Source organism: Panulirus ornatus, chromosome 29, assembly GCF_036320965.1.
Source record: "Panulirus ornatus isolate Po-2019 chromosome 29, ASM3632096v1, whole genome shotgun sequence".
Lineage (NCBI taxonomy): Eukaryota > Metazoa > Arthropoda > Malacostraca > Decapoda > Palinuridae > Panulirus > Panulirus ornatus.
The window spans coordinates 14,566,461-14,584,855 of NC_092252.1; the positions used below are offsets into that span (position 1 = coordinate 14,566,461).

At 40.0% G+C, this 18,395-nt stretch overlaps 1 protein-coding gene across 5 annotated transcripts in view; it reads right to left on the bottom strand.

Moving 5' to 3' along the window:
• Nucleotides 1-18,395, bottom strand: part of tho2 (THO complex subunit 2-like protein) — a 201,030-nt gene that overhangs the window by 161,710 nt on the left and 20,925 nt on the right. For all 5 annotated transcript variants that reach the window (XM_071679275.1, XM_071679276.1, XM_071679277.1 and 2 more), the window contains exons 8-10: nucleotides 13,581-13,708; nucleotides 4,365-4,563; nucleotides 1,847-2,004 (exon numbers count right to left, since the gene is read on the bottom strand). In XM_071679275.1, coding sequence (XP_071535376.1) covers nucleotides 1,847-2,004; nucleotides 4,365-4,563; nucleotides 13,581-13,708 — 485 coding nt within the window. The remainder of the gene's footprint in view (nucleotides 1-1,846; nucleotides 2,005-4,364; nucleotides 4,564-13,580; nucleotides 13,709-18,395) is intronic.

Here is an 18,395-nt window from a genome sequence, read left to right on the forward strand (position 1 = left end):
CAAACCTACATTCACTGAGAACCAATCACTTTCCTCTCTTCCTACACGTACACATGCCTTACATCCTCGATACAAACTTCCACAGAGCATCTCTATCAACTCTATCATATGCCTTCTCCAGATCCATAAATGCTACATACAAATCCATTTGCTTTTCTAAGTATTTCTCACATACATTCTTCAAAGCAAACACCTGATCCACACATCCTCTCCCACTTCTGAAACCACACGGCTCTTCCCCAATCTGATGCTCTGTACATGCCTTCAACCTCTCAATCAATACCCTCCCATATAATTTACCAGGAATACTCAACAAACTTATACCTCTGTAATTTGAGCACTCACTCAAGAACATTAATATTGTAAGAACTGAGAGGTGCCTGTACATAATAATCAGTTGGTTTCATAAGTAACTTGTTATCAATTGCTTAAGATTGCATTTGACATTTTACTAACCCTGTCACACTGGCAAAAAAGACTAAATGCTTTCATGTCCGCAGATAAAGTCAGTCGGAGATGTGACATAGAACCCAATCTCAATGTCTAGAAAAGTGTACTGGGGTACACAAACAAACTAATAAACATGTTAGGTATAAGAAATGGCAAAACTTGGAATAAATTTTTCTATAATATACAGTACAAACACATAAATATTTTCTTCATACTTGTCTGTTATTTCCTGCACAGCAAATGGAGCATATTTATGACTTCACCAAGGGGAAATGAATTATGAACTCACTAAGATACTGATGAAAAACTCGGATAGGGAGTGGTATGTAAGAACGCACTGTACCTTTGAAAGCAGTGCTTTCTGAATTATTTGGATATCAATTAAAATCACTATTATCATTCAAACTCTTATGAAACTGAGTACAGATACAGCACAGAGGTGTATTATGAGACTGGTGACCATTTTTTAAACAGAGAAATTTATGACATCTGATGATATAAAATAATTTATAATGCTATTGCAGATAGGTAAACTATCTTTATTATAAACTTATTTCTTTGTCTTAGGAAGGTGGTGAACTGGATATGGTTGTTTCATTTGCAACTGGTGTAAATAGCGCAAAAAATTAAATATACCTATACGTACAATTATTTTCCCTTCAAGAGAGCAAAAGAGTTATAATAATTGTAATAGGATATAAATCAATATCATTAATGAGTAAATTTACTGTAAACAATGGGGCTTGACTGTAGAAAGGGGACTCTGGTTTCAGTGCATTATAGAAGACAGATATAGTAAATGTGAAAAAATGAGACCTTTCTTCATCTGTTCTTAGCACTAGTTCAGTGAAGTAGGGAATAGAAATCAAGCATTAAGTAAAATTCATAAAAGCATTATAAGATAGATTCTAAATAAATTCTATATTCACATTTGAGTACACTTTAAGACAGGAAGGTTTTTATCCACAAATTTTACAACTGTTCTTGGATCCAGTGCCACCAAAAATGCTTAAGGTGTTGATGGAAACAGTATTATCAGTAATTTCAGTAAATATCAATGTGGCTTCATGCATGGTAAAGGATGTGTGGATCATGTGTTTGCTTTACAGAATACATGTGAGAAATACTACTGAAACAAACTGGGTAAAATCAAAATTGATTACTAGATATATCTAAGTGTTAGATATGGAAAAGTTTTACTCAAGAACAGTCTCAACAGTTCATTTAACAACAGATTACTTGGCAACAGCTTTTCTTAAGACCTCATCAATGAACAGGGACCATGATACTTCAATTATAATGGTTCATGTATAAGAGGTTAATAACAACCTTGAAACTGTTTGGGAAAATACTCTAAAGAAAAAAAAAATATTTACAAAAATATCCATTTAGATACCTGTGCTGATATGGGTACATCTTTAGGGTTTCCCAAATTTCCTCTGCAAGACAAGGGTTGGAGTCAAGCATGGAGAGGGATGGGAGAAGTGCTTCATCCAAAACATCAAGAAACTCATAGTAGAAACTACTCCGAACTCCATCTGTTCCAACTTTTACCTTTAAGATGAAGAAAAAGTTAATTATATTACTAGTTCAAACACAAATCTATGTAACATTTTTTTTAAACTTGTTCACTGTTTCCCACATTAACAACAAGAACAAATGAAGAGCCTGATTTGTTCACAATCACTCTCTGGCCAATATGTATAATGCAATGAAACCAGAGCCCCCATCCATAGCTAAGCCCCACTGATGGTTCTGTGGTTTTCCATGATAAATCCATATGACCCAGTTCAGCCTACTGACAGCAAACTACACCTTTATTCCACATCACTCCAACATGCTCTATCCCAAGCACACCTCTCACCCTCCTCCATTTTTAACCCCTGGGAACTCAAAGCCTCTTTCACTTCATCCTTCCATTTTCTTCTTTGTCAACCCCTCCCCCTTATTCCCTTCTCTTGAGGGTATATCCTCCTTTCAGTTACTCTTTGCTCATTCTCTCCAAACCATTTCAAACTCTGTCATTCATAGTCTGCTTACTGCCACACACCTTTTTTACACTGTGATTCCCTTCGTAATCAACCCTCTTTACACTATAGCGTATTGTCCTATTGACCTCTGATATCAAATTTCCAACACATGCACCAATAAAACGATATGGGGATTACTATACCTTAAAACTATCCCATCTTTGCCCTTGCAGTCACTGCCCTCTTGCTCATTAAATTCCTCAGTGCACCTAGGAACTTCGTCCCATCTCTCATTCTATGATTCACTTCAGCTCCCATTGTTCCATTTGGTGTCATGCATAATTTCTCTACATTATCCCCTTCAAACCAACCTGTCCTGACCCCTAACTATACATACACTTTCCCAAGCCCTGACACCAACTTGACAGTTTCTCAAGGCTGACATGAGAACCATTTCATCTATAAACAACAAATAATTCACTCCCAGGACCCTCAACCCTAGAATACTGCACACCTAGCCCCCTCTCCAAGACCCTCAGATTTACTTTATATTTACTTAGTATGAATTTCTTCTACCATATATCAGACCAACTTTAGGGGTCTGTTTAAGTACCCTTGTAAATTGAGGCAATCCTCCTTTCTTTCCAATTCCCTTATGACTTTTGCATAATCTGCAAACATATTCAGATATGAGTCCATACCTTCAGGCAAGTCATTTATACAGATCAAAAAGAGTAACAGTCACAAAACAGAGCCCTGGGGCACTCCACTGGTCACCTCCACCATCTGGAGAAGGCTCCTCTGACATGTGGACTTTGTCCCTTAATCATCAATCTGATAAAGGAGTCTCACTTTTATGCCTGCCTGGTATTTCAGCTTCTTAATCAGCCTCCCATGGAGTACTGTGACAAATGCTTTCTGACAATACAGATATCAACAATCTACTCAGCCTTCTCACGTGTCTAAGACAGAATTCACTATTTCATAGAAATCTAAGAGTTTCATTACACATGACCTCCCTTCCCTAAAACTGTGTTGCCTCTCCCTTGCATAATTTCTCTGTACAAAGTCATCCACTGATTTCTGATTAACTTTCTCAGTACCTTACAGACCACAGTCACCAAAGACATGGGTCTGTAGTTCAACATCTTTTCCTAGTCTACTTTCTTATGGATGGGTATGACATTTGCCATTTTCCATTCACTTGGTAATTTGTATTTCTCCATTGACATCCTGAACAGCATTTCAAGAGACCTGTCGAGTGTATCTGCACACATCTTCACATATGGTGAAACATCATCAGGACCATGAGCCTGGTATGGGTCAAGATCTTTTAGTACTCTGTTAATGTCTTTTCCAGATATTTCAATGTTCTTTATGCTATATCTCTCACATAGGAAGCAAGAACATATATGAAATAAGAAATTTGTATCTACTACATAAATTGCCATATGTTACAGATCATAAAAATATGCCAGGCCATTTCTAAACATTTTTCCCTGGGGATAGGGGAGAAAGAATACTTCCCACGTATTCCCTGCGTGTCGTAGAAGGCGACTAAAAGGGAAGGGAGCGGGGGGCTGGAAATCCTCCCCTCTCATTTTTTTTTTTTTTTTTAATTTTCCAAAAGAGGGAACAGAGAAGAGGGCCAGGTGAGGATATTCCCTCAAAGGCCCAGTCCTCTGTTCTTAACGCTACCTCGCTATCGCGGGAAATAGCGAATAGTATGAAAAAAAAAAAAAAAAAAAAAAAAATTTCTAAACACATTAATAAAACACAAGAAACGCTATAAATTCTAATATTTGTGGCCTCTACAGTTTTAGCAATGATGTCTGTCACATCTTATTACTGTCCTAAGATCAGTATTAGTCGGAGCATCATAAGTTGCCAATGTCTCAAAAGGAAACAAAATTAGCAAAATGGGCAAATAAAGAACTTCCTTACCTGTTTTAGGGCTATTCTTGCCACCCTGAGTACCTTATACATCAGGCCTGGATCCTGATACAAGTGTGGTCCCAAAACAGTCAACATGGGGAATATTGTTGTACACATATCATTGAAGGTATATGTTGGGTGAGGAGCAAGTGGGTTGTCAAGTAATTCCACAATGCTCCCTTTCAATCGACTTGGTAGGCTGCACACCCTGACAAAAGTACAAAAGAAAATAATTGACTAAAGCTTTGTCAGCTGGAGAGGTTGTGATTACAACTGAAATGGTGAAATATGGAAGAGAGAGTGTGATAGAGTGGATGCATAATCTATCATGGAAGCAGAAGGTTGTCTCTGAGGATTGGGCAAAAGCTATTATTGTTCCTTTATTCGAAGGAAAGGTGCTGAGAATGTATGTATGAATTATAGGGCAATAAGTCTTAAGTATACCAGGAAAAGTGCATGTTACAGTGCTGATTCACAGAGAGATGAAAGTGACTGAATGCAGAATAAATGAGGAGCAAGTGGGTATCAGGAAAGGTAAGGGCTGTGTTGACAGTTTTCTGTTGAGAATGATCATGGAAAGGCATCTAGCAAAAGATAAGAAGCTTTTATGGATATTTAGAAAACATGTAACAGAATTAAATGGAATGCTTTACGCTGTGTTAAGGATATTTTGGGAAGGGAGACAACTGTAGGATGGTGTGAAAGCCCTCTATAAAGCAGCAAATGCATGTGTAAGAGATATATGAGCAAAAGTTTCAATATACATGTGGGTGTGAGGCAGGGTTGTGTGATATCACTATAGCTTTTTAACATACAGGTACACCACCGATTTTCTGGCAACTGATGGTTCGGCACCTCCTTTAGTCCAAGCAAAATTACATGAAGGAACTTGAAATTACCGTGGCCACCAGACTAGTTTACTGGGCGGCCACAGATGGCATTGTGTGTAGGGCATACTTATTTACATTATTTACTCTGCACTTGGTGGTGATATCACAATTCTGTGAGATTCTTACCTTATTTTGCTTAAATTTAACCCTAGCTATGGCTTCTAAGACATATGAGTGTCAGTTGTACTGTCAAATGTAAACACCAGTCCATATTGATCCAAGATAAAGTAGAACTTGAAAAAAATGGACCGTGGTGTTTTGGTGCGTAAGTTATATGACATCTACAGTATTGGTTCATCAACTGTTCATGATATATATAAGCAAAGGGAGAAAATATTGAAATTCTATGAAGACAACGATTCCAAAAAGCAAATGATGATTAGAAAAACTATGAAAGATGGTAAGAGTACTGAGCACGATCGAGTGATGATGCAAAGGTTTCGACAGCGTCAGAGTGATGGAGTGGACTTGTCAGGTAGCATGATAATGGACCAGGCTAAGTTGTTCCATAAAGAACTTAAATTACAACAGGAGCATGACTATAGTGAAGGATGGATTCAAAGATTCAAGAAGCATCATATAATTTCCATGACTAAAGTGTGCGGAGAAAAGCGGTCTGCCAACCACGAAGGAGCTGCCGAATATGTGGCCAAAGTTGCGAAACTCATAGCTGAAGAGCACCTCAGTCCTGAGCAGGTGTATAATGTATTTCATTATCTATTTTGTAAATGGAAATGGTGAAGAGCTTGTAGATTTATGTGCTGAAAAAGGACTGGTGATTGGGAATGCCTGGATTAAAAACAGAGATATACATAAGTATCGCTACCTCGCTATCGCGGGAAATGGCGAATAGTATGAAAAAAAAAAAATACATAAGTATACATATGTAAGTAGGAGAGATGGCCAGAGAGCGTTATTGGATTGTGTTAATTGATAGGCGTGCGAGAGAGACTTTTGGATGTTAATGTGCTGAGAGGTGCAACTGGAGGCATGTCTGATCATTATCTTGTAGAGGCAAAGGGAAGATTTGTAGACGTTTTCAGAAAAGAAGAGAGAATGTTGGGGTGAAGAAAGTGGTGAGAGTAAGTGAGCTTGGGAAGGAGACTTGTGTGAGAAAGTACCAGGAGAGACTGAGTACAGAATGGAAAAAGGTGAGAACAAAGGACGTAAGGGGAGAGGGGGAGGAACGGGATGTATTTAGGGAAGCAGTAATGGCTTGTGCAAAATGCTTGTGGCATGAGAAGTGTGCGAGGTGGGCAGGTTAGAAAGGGTAGTGAGTGGTGGGATGAAGAAGTAAGATTATTAGTGAAAGAGAAGAGAGAGGCATTTGGACGATTTTTGCTGGGATATAATGCAAATGACTGGGAGATGTATAAAAGAAAGAGGCAAGAGGTCAAGAGAAAGGTGCAAGAGGTGAAAAAGAGAGCAAATGAGAGTTGGGGTGAGAGAGTATCATTAAATTTCAGGGAGAATAAAAAGATGTTTTGGAAGGAGGTAAATAAAGTGCATAAGACAAGGGAACAAATGGGAACATCAGTGAAGGGGGCTAATGGGGAGGCGATAACTGCATAAGCTGGTGACTGAGTTTGGTAAAGTGTGTGAAAGAAGGAAGCTGAATGTAAATGTGAATAAGAGCAAGGTTATTAGGTACAGTAGGGTTGAGGGACAACTCAATTGGGAGGTAAGTTTGAATGGAGAAAAACTGGAGGAAGTGAAGTATTTTAGATATCTGGGAGAGGATTTGGCAGGGGATGAAACCATGGAAGTGGAAGTGAATCATAAGGTGGGGGAGGGGGCGAAAGTTCTGGGAGTGTTGAAAAATGTGTGGAAGGCGAGAACATTATCTTGGAAAGCAAAAATGGGTATCTTTGAAGGAATAGTGGTTTCGAACAATGTTATATGGTTGCGAGGTGTGGGCTATAGATAGAGTTGTGTGTAGGAGGGTGGATGTGCTGGAAATGAGATGTTTGAGGACAATTTGTAGTGTGAGGTGGTTTGATCGAATAAGTAATGAAAGGGTAAGAGAGATGTGTGGTAATAAAAAGAGTGTGGTTGAGAGAGCAGAAGAGGGTGTTTTGAAATGGTTTGGTCACATGGAGCAAGTGAGTGAGGAATGATTGATCAAGAGGATATATGTGTCAGAGGTGGAGGGAACGAGGAGAAGTGGGAGACCAAACTGGAGGTGGAAAGATGGAGTGAAAACGATTTTGAGTGATCGGGGCCTGAGCATGCAGGAGGGTGAAAGGAGTGCAAGGAATAGAGTGAATTGGAACAATGTGGTATACCGGGGTCGATGTGCTGTCATTGGATTGAACCAGGGCATGTGAAGCATCTAGGGTAAACCATGGAAAGTTTTGTGGGGCCTGGATGTGGAAAGGGAGCTGTGGTTTCGGTGCATTATACATGACAGCTAGAGACTGAGTGTGAATGAATGTGGCCTTTGTTGTCTTTTCCTATTGCTACCTCGCCCATATGCGGAGGGAGGGAGTTGTCATTTCATGTGTGGCGAGGTGGCGATGGGAATGAATAAAGGCAGACAGTATGAATTATGTACATGTGTATGTATGTATATGTCTGTGTGTGTATACATGTATATGTATATGTTGAGATGTATAGATATGTATATGTGCTGTGTGTGGATGTGTATGTATATACATGTGTATGTGGGTGGGTTGGGCCATTCTTTCATCTGTTTCCTTGCGCTACCTCGCTAACGCGGGAGACAGCGATAAAGTATAATAAAAAAAAATCTATATCTCTGATACCTGTTCCCTCTGGGAACTCCCATGAATGGAGAAGCCACAATAAAAGAGTCTCCACTTATGCCTGTCATTGCATGCCTCCCTCAAATTCACCATTCCATGCTTTCTCCCCTATTTCTCTCCCTACAGTACTCTTTCACTCTATTTTCCGATATCTCAGGTGGTCATCCTCTCACACCAGCCCCTTTAGTTATTCTGTCATACACTCTCCATGTTAACACTCCATCTTGCATTCTTTTCACATGCCCAAACCACCTGAAAGTAGTATGTTTCACCCAGTTTACCACTCCACAATCCATTCCCTGCCATACCAAATCTCTCATATGCTCCCTCATTACTTTCTTCATTCCATCTAGTCATACCACATGCTCCTTTCAAATAACTCATTTCCACAACCTGGACTCTTGACCTCTGTGACTCCTCCCATGTCCATATTTTGGCTGCTTATATCAGGATGGAAGGATTATGCTGTCCCTTCATCCCCTCTCCACTTCCATACTTACACCTTCTACCCATCATTACTCTGTTGAGGAACCCAGTAACTCTTCTATGCTGTACTCTTCTCTCCCATATCTCTCCTTCCATATCACCAAATTTACCTAAGATAGCTCCCAAGTACTCAAATTGTGTAGCCTGTTCCAGCCTTTCTCCCTCCATATCTGTAACACAGTTGAGTACAATTTCGTTTCACACTGTATAGGGCTTTGCAGAAATTAGAATCTATACTTTTACTCTGTTTTCTATCAGAAACCATTACACTACTTTTACTAACATTTACCTTCACTCGCTTTTGCTTACACTCATGAGTATACATTTACAACCTTCTGCAACTCCTCTTCACTCTTGGCATACAACACAGTATTGTCTGCATATAGGCTTGTAACAAGCCACCATACCTCACCACCACATGCCATCTCTCCACACCTATTCCCTAGTTTTGCTTTTATTTCCCTCATCACTCTGTCCATATATACAGGTATGCCACCGATTTTCTTGCCCTCTTGGTTCCAAAGCCTTGGCGAATTAACCATTTTGCAGGACCAACTGAGGTCACATAATAATAATTTATCAACACACCTCAAACCCACTAATTATACATTTCCCTTGTGTCTAAAGTATACCATGGACTGCAAGAAATTTTTTTTTTTTTTTTTTGCTTTGTCGCTGTCTCCCGCGTTTGCGAGGTAGTGCAAGGAAACAGACAAAAGAAATGGCCCAACCCACCCCCATACACATGTATATACATACGTCCACACACGCAAATATACATACCTACACAGCTTTCCATGGTTTACCCCAGACGCTTCACATGCCCTGATTCAATCCACTGACAGCACGTCAACCTCTGTATACCACATCGATCCAATTCACTCTATTCCTTGCCCTCCTTTCACCCTCCTGCACGTTCAGGCCCCAATCACACAAAATCTTTTTCACTCCATCTTTCCACCTCCAATTTGGTCTCCCACTTCTCCTCGTTCCCTCCACCTTCGACACATATATCCTCTTGGTCAATCTTTCCTCACTCATTCTCTCCATGTGCCCAAACCATTTCAAAACACCCTCTTCTGCTCTCTCAACCATGCTCTTTTTATTTCCACACACCTCTCTTACCCTTACGTTACTTACTCGATCAAACCACCTCACACCACACATTGTCCTCAAACATCTCATTTCCTGCACATCCATCCTCCTGCGCACAACTCTATCCATAGCCCACGCCTTGCAACCATACAACATTGTTGGAACGACTATTCCTTCAAACATACCCATTTTTGCTTTTCGAGATAATGTTCTCTACTTCCACACATTCTTCAAGGCTCCCAGGATTTTCGCCCCCTCCCCCACCCTATGATCCACTTCCGCTTCCATGGTTCCATCCGCTGCCAGATCCACTCCCAGATATCTAAAACACTTTACTTCCTCCAGTTTTTCTCCATTCAAACTTACCTCCCAATTGACTTGACCCTCAACCCTACTGTACCTAATAACCTTGCTCTTATTCACATTTGCTCTTAACTTTCTTCTTTCACACACTTTACCAAACTCAGTCGCTGTCTCCCGCGTTAGCAAGGTAGCGCAAGGAAACAGACGAAAGAATGGCCCAACCCACCCACATACACATGTATATACATACATGTCCACACACGCACATATATGTACCTATACATCTCACCGTATAGTACATATACACACACAGACATATACATATATACACAAGTACATAATTCATACTGTCTGCCCTTATTCATTCCTGTCACCACCCCGCCACACATGAAATGACAACCCCCTACCCCACATGTGTGCGAGGTAGCGCTAGGAAAAGACAACAAGGGCCACATTCATTCACACTCAGTCTCTATCTGTCATGTATCATGCACTGAAACCACAGCTTCCTTTCCACATCCAGGCCCCACAAAACTTCCCATGGTTTACCCCAGACACTTCACATGCCCTGGTTCAATCCACTGACAGCACATCGACCCCGGTGTACCACATCGTTCCAATTCACTCTATTCCTTGCACGTCTTTCACCTTCCTGCATGTTCAGGCCCCGATCACTAAAAATCTTTTTCACTCCATCTTTCCACCTCCAATTTGGTCTCCCACTTCTTGTTCCCTCCACCTCTGACACATATATCCTCTTTGTCAATCTTTCCTCACTCATTCTCTCCATGTGACCAAACCATTTCAAAACACCCTCTTCTGCTCTCTCAACCACACTCTTTTTATTACCACACATCTCTCTTACCCTTTCATTACTTAATCAAACCACCTCACACCACACATCGTCCTCAAACATCTCATTTCCAGCATATCCACCCTCCTTCACACAACTCTATCTATAGCCCACGCCTCGCAACCATATAACATTGTTGGAAACCACCATTCCTTCAAATATACCCATTTTTGCTTTCCGAGATAACAAATTAAACAGCCATGGAGACATCACGCACCCTTGCCGCAAACCAACATTCGCTGAGAACCAATCACTTTCCTCTCTTCCTACACGTACACATGCCTTACATCCTCGATAAAAACTTTTCACTGCTTCCAACAACTTACCTCCCACACCATATATTCTTAATACCTTCCACAGAGCATCTCTATCAGCTCTTATCATTAGCCTTCTCCAGATCCATAAATGCTACATACAAAACCATTTGCTTTTCTCCCTATCAACTCTATCATAAGCCTTCTCCAGATCCATAAATGCTACATACAAAACCATTTGCTTTTCTAAGTATTTCTCACATACATTTCTCAAAGCAAACACCTGATCCACACATCCTCTACCACTTCTGAAACCACACTGCTCTTCCCCAATCTGATGCTCTGTACATGCCTTCACCCTCTCAATCAATACCCTCCCATATAATTTACCAGGAATACTTATACCTCTGTAGTTTGAGCACTTACTATTATCCCCTTTGCCTTTGTACTATGGCACTATGCAAGCATTCCACCAGTCCTCAAGCACTTCACCATGAGTCATACATACATCAAATAACCTTAACAACCAGTCTACAATACAGTAACCCCCTTTTTTAATAAATTCCACTGCAATACCATCCCAACCCACTGCCTTGCCAGCTTTCATCTTCCTCAAAGCTTTTACTACCTCTTCTCTGCTTACCAAATCATTCTCCCTAACCCTCTCACTTTGTACACCACCTCGACCAAAACACCCTATACCTGCCACTCTATCATCAAACACATTCAGCAAACCTTCAAAATACTCACTCCATCTCCTTCTCACATCACCAGTGCTTGTTATCACCTCCTCATTAGCCCCTTTCACTGATGTTCCCATTTGTTCCCTTGTCTTACGCACTTTATTTACCTCCTTCCAAAACATCTTTTTTTTTATTATCTTTTATTTTGCTTTGTCGCTGTCTCCCGCGTTTGCTAGGTAGCGCAAGGAAACAGACGAAAGAAATGGCCCAACCCACCCCCATACACATTTATATACATACACGTCCACACACGCAAATATACATACCTATACATCTCAATGTACACATATATATACACACACAGACACATACATATATACCTATGCTCACAATTCACACTGTCTGCCTTTATTCATTCCCATCGCCACCTCACCACACATGGAATACCATCCCCCTCCCCCCTCATGTGTGCGAGGTAGCGCTAGGAAAAGACAACAAAGGCCACATTCGTTCACACTCAGTCTCTAGCTGTCATGCAATAATACCCGAAACCACAGCTCCCTTTCCACATCCAGGCCCCACACAACTTTCCATGGTTTACCCCAGACACTTCATATGCCCTGATTCAATCCACTGACAGCACGTCAACCCCGGTATACCACATCGATCCAATTCACTCTATTCCTTGCCCGCCTTTCACCCTCCTGCATGTTCAGGCCCCTATCACTCAAAATCTTTTTCACTCCATCTTTCCACCTCCAATTTGGTCTCCCACTTCTCGTTCCCTCCACCTCCGACACATACATCCTCTTGGTCAATCTTTCCTCACTCATTCTCTCCATGTGTCCAAACCATTTCAAAACACCCTCTTCTGCTCTCTCAACCATGCTCTTTTTATTTCCACACATCTCTCTTACCCTTACATTACTTACTCAATCAAACCACCTCACACCACACATTGTCCTCAAACATTTAATTTCCAGCACATCCACCCTCCTGCGCACAACTCTATCCATAGCCCACGCCTCGCAACCATACAACATTGTTGGATCCACTATTCCTTCAAACATACCCATTTTTGCTTTCCTAGATAATGTTCTCGACTTCCAAACATTCTTCAAGGCTCCCAGGATTTTATTCTCCCTATAATCTAATGTTACTCTCTCACCCCAACTTTAATTTGCCCTCTTTTTTGCCTCTTGCACCTTTCTCTTGACCTCCTGCCTCTTTCTTTTATACATCTCCCAGTCATTTGCATTATTTCCCTGCAAAAATCGTCCAAACGCCTCTCTCTTCTCTTTCACTTATAATCTTACTTCTTCATCCCACCACTCACTGCCCTTTCTAATCTGCCCACCTCCCACGCTTCTCATGCCACAAGCATCTTTTGCACAAGCCATCACTGCTTCCCTAAATACATCCCATTCCTCCTCCACTCCCCTTACGTCCTTTGTTCTCACCTTTTTCCATTCTGTACTCAGTCTCTCCTGGTACTTCCTCACACAAGTCTCCTTCCCAAGCTCACTTACTCTCACCACTCTCTTCACCCCAACATTCTCTCTTTTTTTCTGAAAACCTCTACAAATCTTCACCTTCGCCTCCACAAGATAATGATCAGACATCCCTCCAGTTGCACCTCTCAGCACATGAACATCCAAAAGTCTCTCTTTCGCACACCTATCAATTAACATGTAATCCAATAACGCTCTCTGGCCATCTCTCCTACTTACATACATATACTTATGTATATCTCTCTTTTTAAACCAGGTATTCCCAATCACCAGTCCTTTTTCAGCACATAAAGTATATATACATAAATATAGTCCCCTAAATATATCCATATTCATGACTGACAGATTATTCACACATAACAATTTATAGCAATAATTTCCATACTTTCGGTAAATTGGCTCAATTGTAGCGTGAAGTAGTCGACAAAGTGCTTGGCTAACAGGAGGACTTGACACCAAGTAAAAATCTGGGAAGCGTCGAGAAATTTCAACAAAGTGTTCCCATGCACCAACCTGTTGGTTACAAGCAATTAATATGACAAACATGTAAACCAACTTGCACACTAATATACACACAATGTACAAATGTTGATTATTGCAACTGCTATAATGTAAATTACTATACACTTCCTGTGATTTTTTGTCTGTTCCAGAAGGAACCTCACTAATGTAAGAAATGGCACACATGGATGAAAAAATGAAAAATAAATATATGGTTTGAACTAGCCAAGTATGTGTGGCTTCACTTATACATGTTTTACCTTTTGATACATTTCAGAAACAGAGATTTCACTTACACCAGATAAGCACCCATGAAGTTGAGTAGATGAAAGCCATGGATTGAGTGAGCATATGCCATTTCTTACCTCTAATCAATACTTCACCTAATGCTGGCTTATATCCATAAATTAAACTTAATCTTAACCAAGTGTACTTTCTTTAAGTGAAATAAATTTTCAAAAATTCACTAACCTCATTTCAATTACCATCAGCCCCATTTGGTAAAAAGGTTACATTCTAGAAGATATGTCACTACATAAGCCACTGAAACCCATGTTATAAGACCAAAAATTTTTCCTATCTCATCTTATTTGGGGACTATACCTCAAACAGCTTGCCCTCAATATAACACATGCTATCGTAAAATAAGAAAGTTCTTATATAAAAGATAAATTAATGAAAAGAGTACAGAAGAGGGTGATGATTAGGACTTAGGACTTGGCTATGCCCATAAATTTCTGATCATCATGAAAACACCTGAGCACCTTCAACAGTATGAGTGATGACTTTATATACCAGAGCAGTACTCCCTTATGCACTGGTACTTTTCTTATGCTTTGAATACACATTGGAGTAGATATACTTACTCTGGAAGACTTGACAAAGAAAGCCTGATCACTCTGCAGAAACAGTAGCACCTGCATCTATTTACATCATATCTTCCAGTAAGTGGAACAAGAACATAAATTTGTTTTACCAGTGGCTGTGGTATACAAATTTTAAAACTACTCTGGGTAACAAATCTTATATTATTTTTCTCTGTCATAAAATAGAATATACCTTAAAAAATTCTGTTTATGTATTCTATGAAAGGAAAATAATACTGGGTATCTCATAAAACAAATTCAAGATATGAAAATTTGATGTTCATTAAAAGGTGGCAGAGAATAGAATCGAGATATATTTTGCTATGTAATCATCATACAAAATACATGATGACTAAACCAATCTTAAAATAACTTCTTTATGTAATATAGCATTAAAGGAAAACAATAATGAGGGTTCTTAACCTACAAAGGGTTACATTCCTGGACACTTCATAAGTTGAAATGTTCCTAAGTACGAAAACATAATGAAATAATGATAATATACACAAATTAGCGTTAATAACTTTACTTGATTGTAATAATGTTTAAAACTGTACTCCAAAAAAATAGAGTTAACAAAACATCATATCAATCAACATTTAATGAAAAAAAATGCATATTTAAGTCGTTCCTTAATTTGCAAGTATGATTAATCAGTTGCATAGAAAGGTATGTGGGGTGTGGATCTGGAGAGGGAGCTGCAGTTTCCACGCACTACACATGACAGCTCATGTATGGATGTGAGTAGATATGGCCTTCTTCATATGCTTAGTGATGCTACCTCACTGATGTTAGGGGTAATGATTGGGTGTGGGGCAGGAGAAAATGTATATAATACCATTTTTCTTTTCTTTCATGCATCTATACTGTTTACTGTGGGGCAGGGTGGCATCAGGAATGGATGATGACAAGCAAGTATAAATGCATACATGTGTATATATGTGCATGTATATACATGTATATATATACATATGTATATACATTCATATATGCATATACATATATATGTTCTATGGGGCCTGGATGTGGAAAGGGAGCTGTGGTTTCGGTGCATTATTACATGACAGCTAGAGACTGAGTGTGAACGAATGTGGCCTTTGTTGTCTTTTCCTAGCACTACCTTCCACACATGAGGGGGGAGGGGGCTTTCATTTCATGTGTGGCAGGGTGGCAATGGGAATGAATAAAGGCAGACAGTATGAATTATGTACATGTGTATATATGTATATGTCTGAGTGTGTATATATATGTATCCGTTGAGATGTATAGGTATGTATATTTGCGTGTGTGGACGTGTATGTATATACATATGTATGTGGGTGGGTTGGGCCATTCTTTCGTCTGTTTCCTTGCGCTACCTCGCTAACGTGGGAGACAGCGACAAAGCAAAATAAATAATAAAAAATAAATATATGTCATGTTGCATAGAAAGGTATGTGGGGTGTGGATCTGGAGAGGGGCCTGAACATGCAGGAGGGTGAAAGGCGTGCAAGGAAAAGAGTGAATTGGAACGATGTGGTATACCGGGGTTGACGTGCTGTCAATGGATTGAACCAGGGTATGTGAAGTGTCTGGGGTAAACCATGGAAAGTTTTGTGAGGCCTGGATGTGGAAAGGGAGCCGTGGTTTCGGTGCATTATACATGACAGCTAGAGACTGAGTGTGAACGAATGTGGCCTTTGTTGTCTTTTCCTAGCGCTACCTCATGCACATGTGGGGGAGGGGGTTTTCATTTCATGTGTGGCGGGGTGGCGACAGGAATGAATATGGGCAGACAGTTTGAATTATGTACATGTGTATATATGTATATGTCTGTATATGTATATATATGTATACGTTGAGATGTATAGGTATGTATATGTGCATGTAGACCTGTATGTATATACATGTGTATGTGGGTGAGTTGGGGCATTCTTTCGTCTGTTTCCTTACGCTACCTCGCTAACACGGGAGACAGCGACAAAGTATAATACATATTTTTTTTTATTTCGCTTTGTTGCTGTCTCCCGCGCTAGCGAGGTAGCGCAATGAAACAGATGAAAGAATGGCCCAACCCACCCACATACACATGTATATACATACACATCCACACACGCAAATATACATACCTATACATCTCAACATATACATATATATACACACACAGACATATACATATATACACACGTACATAATTCATACTGTCTGCCTTTATTCATTCCCATCGCCACCCCGCCACACATGAAATAAAAAACCCCTCCCCCTTATGTGTGCGAGGTAGCGCTAGGAAAAGACAACAAAGGCCACATTTGTTCACTCTCAGTCTCTAGCTGTCATGTAATAATGCACCGAAACCACAGCTCCCTTTCCACATCCAGGCCCCATAGAGCATATATATGTATATGCATTTATGAACGTATATACAAATGTATATCTTTTTGCACATAATTGCCTTTTCTTGCATTAGCAAGGTAGTGTTAAGAACAGAGGACTGAGTCTTACAGGGGATATCCTCAGTTGGTCTTCTGCAACATGCAGGGAATACATGGGAAGCATTCTTTCTCCCTATCCCCAAGGATAACGTATATTTATGTGTGTATAAGCACATATGTGTAAGTGAGCTGATAAGCCTTTCTTCACCTGTTTCCTGGCACTACCTTGCTAACGTGGGAAACAACAATCAAATATATAAAAAAAAAAGTTGGGCTAGGAATTATCTTTTTCTTTTTAATTCATTTGTAAGTACCAGTGTTCAAAGGTCAAATGACTATAAACTGGTAACTCCCAATACTAGGTATCTTATATGACATTTTACAAATATAAGAATTTGGTTTTCCTTACAAGATGACCATTAGCAGCTCGGATACAACTACAAACAGTTTTGCTAGTAATTGTGGAATATGGAACTATTACTTGGCTTTGACAACATATTTCCCTTTTTTCCTCTTGTTCTCCTCATATTATTCATCTCCTTTTTAAGACATTTCCTTGCTATCTCATAGGCTCACTGTTACTCTCTCTTATCCCATTTCTCAGTAACCATCTTTTTTAGCTATTTTACCTTTTTCTTTTCTTTTCCATTTCTCTTGTATTCCTCCTAATCACTTATATGCCTTTCCTGCACGTACCATCCATATATCTCTCTTTGGTCTTTCACTAACGATTTATACTCTAAATTCCATCATTCACTACCCTTTCTCATATATATACACATCACATCTTGGTATGCTAAAAAAAAAGTTCCTATGCATTTAAGCAATGAGTGAGGAAAGATTGACCAAGAGGATATATGTGTCGGAGGTGGAGGGAACGAGGAGAAGTGGGAGACCAAATTGGAGGTGGAAAGATGGAGTGAAAAAGATTTTGTGTGATCGGGGCCTGAACATGCAGGAGGGTGAAAGGCAGGCAAGAAATAGAGTGAATTGGATCGATGTGGTATACCGAGGTTTACGTGCTGTCAGTGGATTGAATCAGGGAATGTGAAGCGTCTGGCGTAAACCATGGAAAGTTCTGTGGGGCCTGGATGTGGAAAGGGAGCTATGGTTTCGGGCATTATTGCATGACAGCTAGAGACTGAGTGTGAACGAATGGGGCCTTTGTTGTCTTTTCCTAGTGCTACCTCGCACACATGAGGGGGGTGGGGGATGGTATTCCATGTGTGGCGAGGTGGCGATGGGAATGAATAAAGGCAGACAGTGTGAATTGTGAGCATGGGTATATATGTATGTGTCTGTGTGTATATATATATGTGTACATTGAGATGTATAGGTATGTATATTTGCGTGTGTGGATGTGTATGTATATACATTGTGTATGGGGGTGGGTTGGGCCGTTTCTTTTGTCTGTTTCCTTGC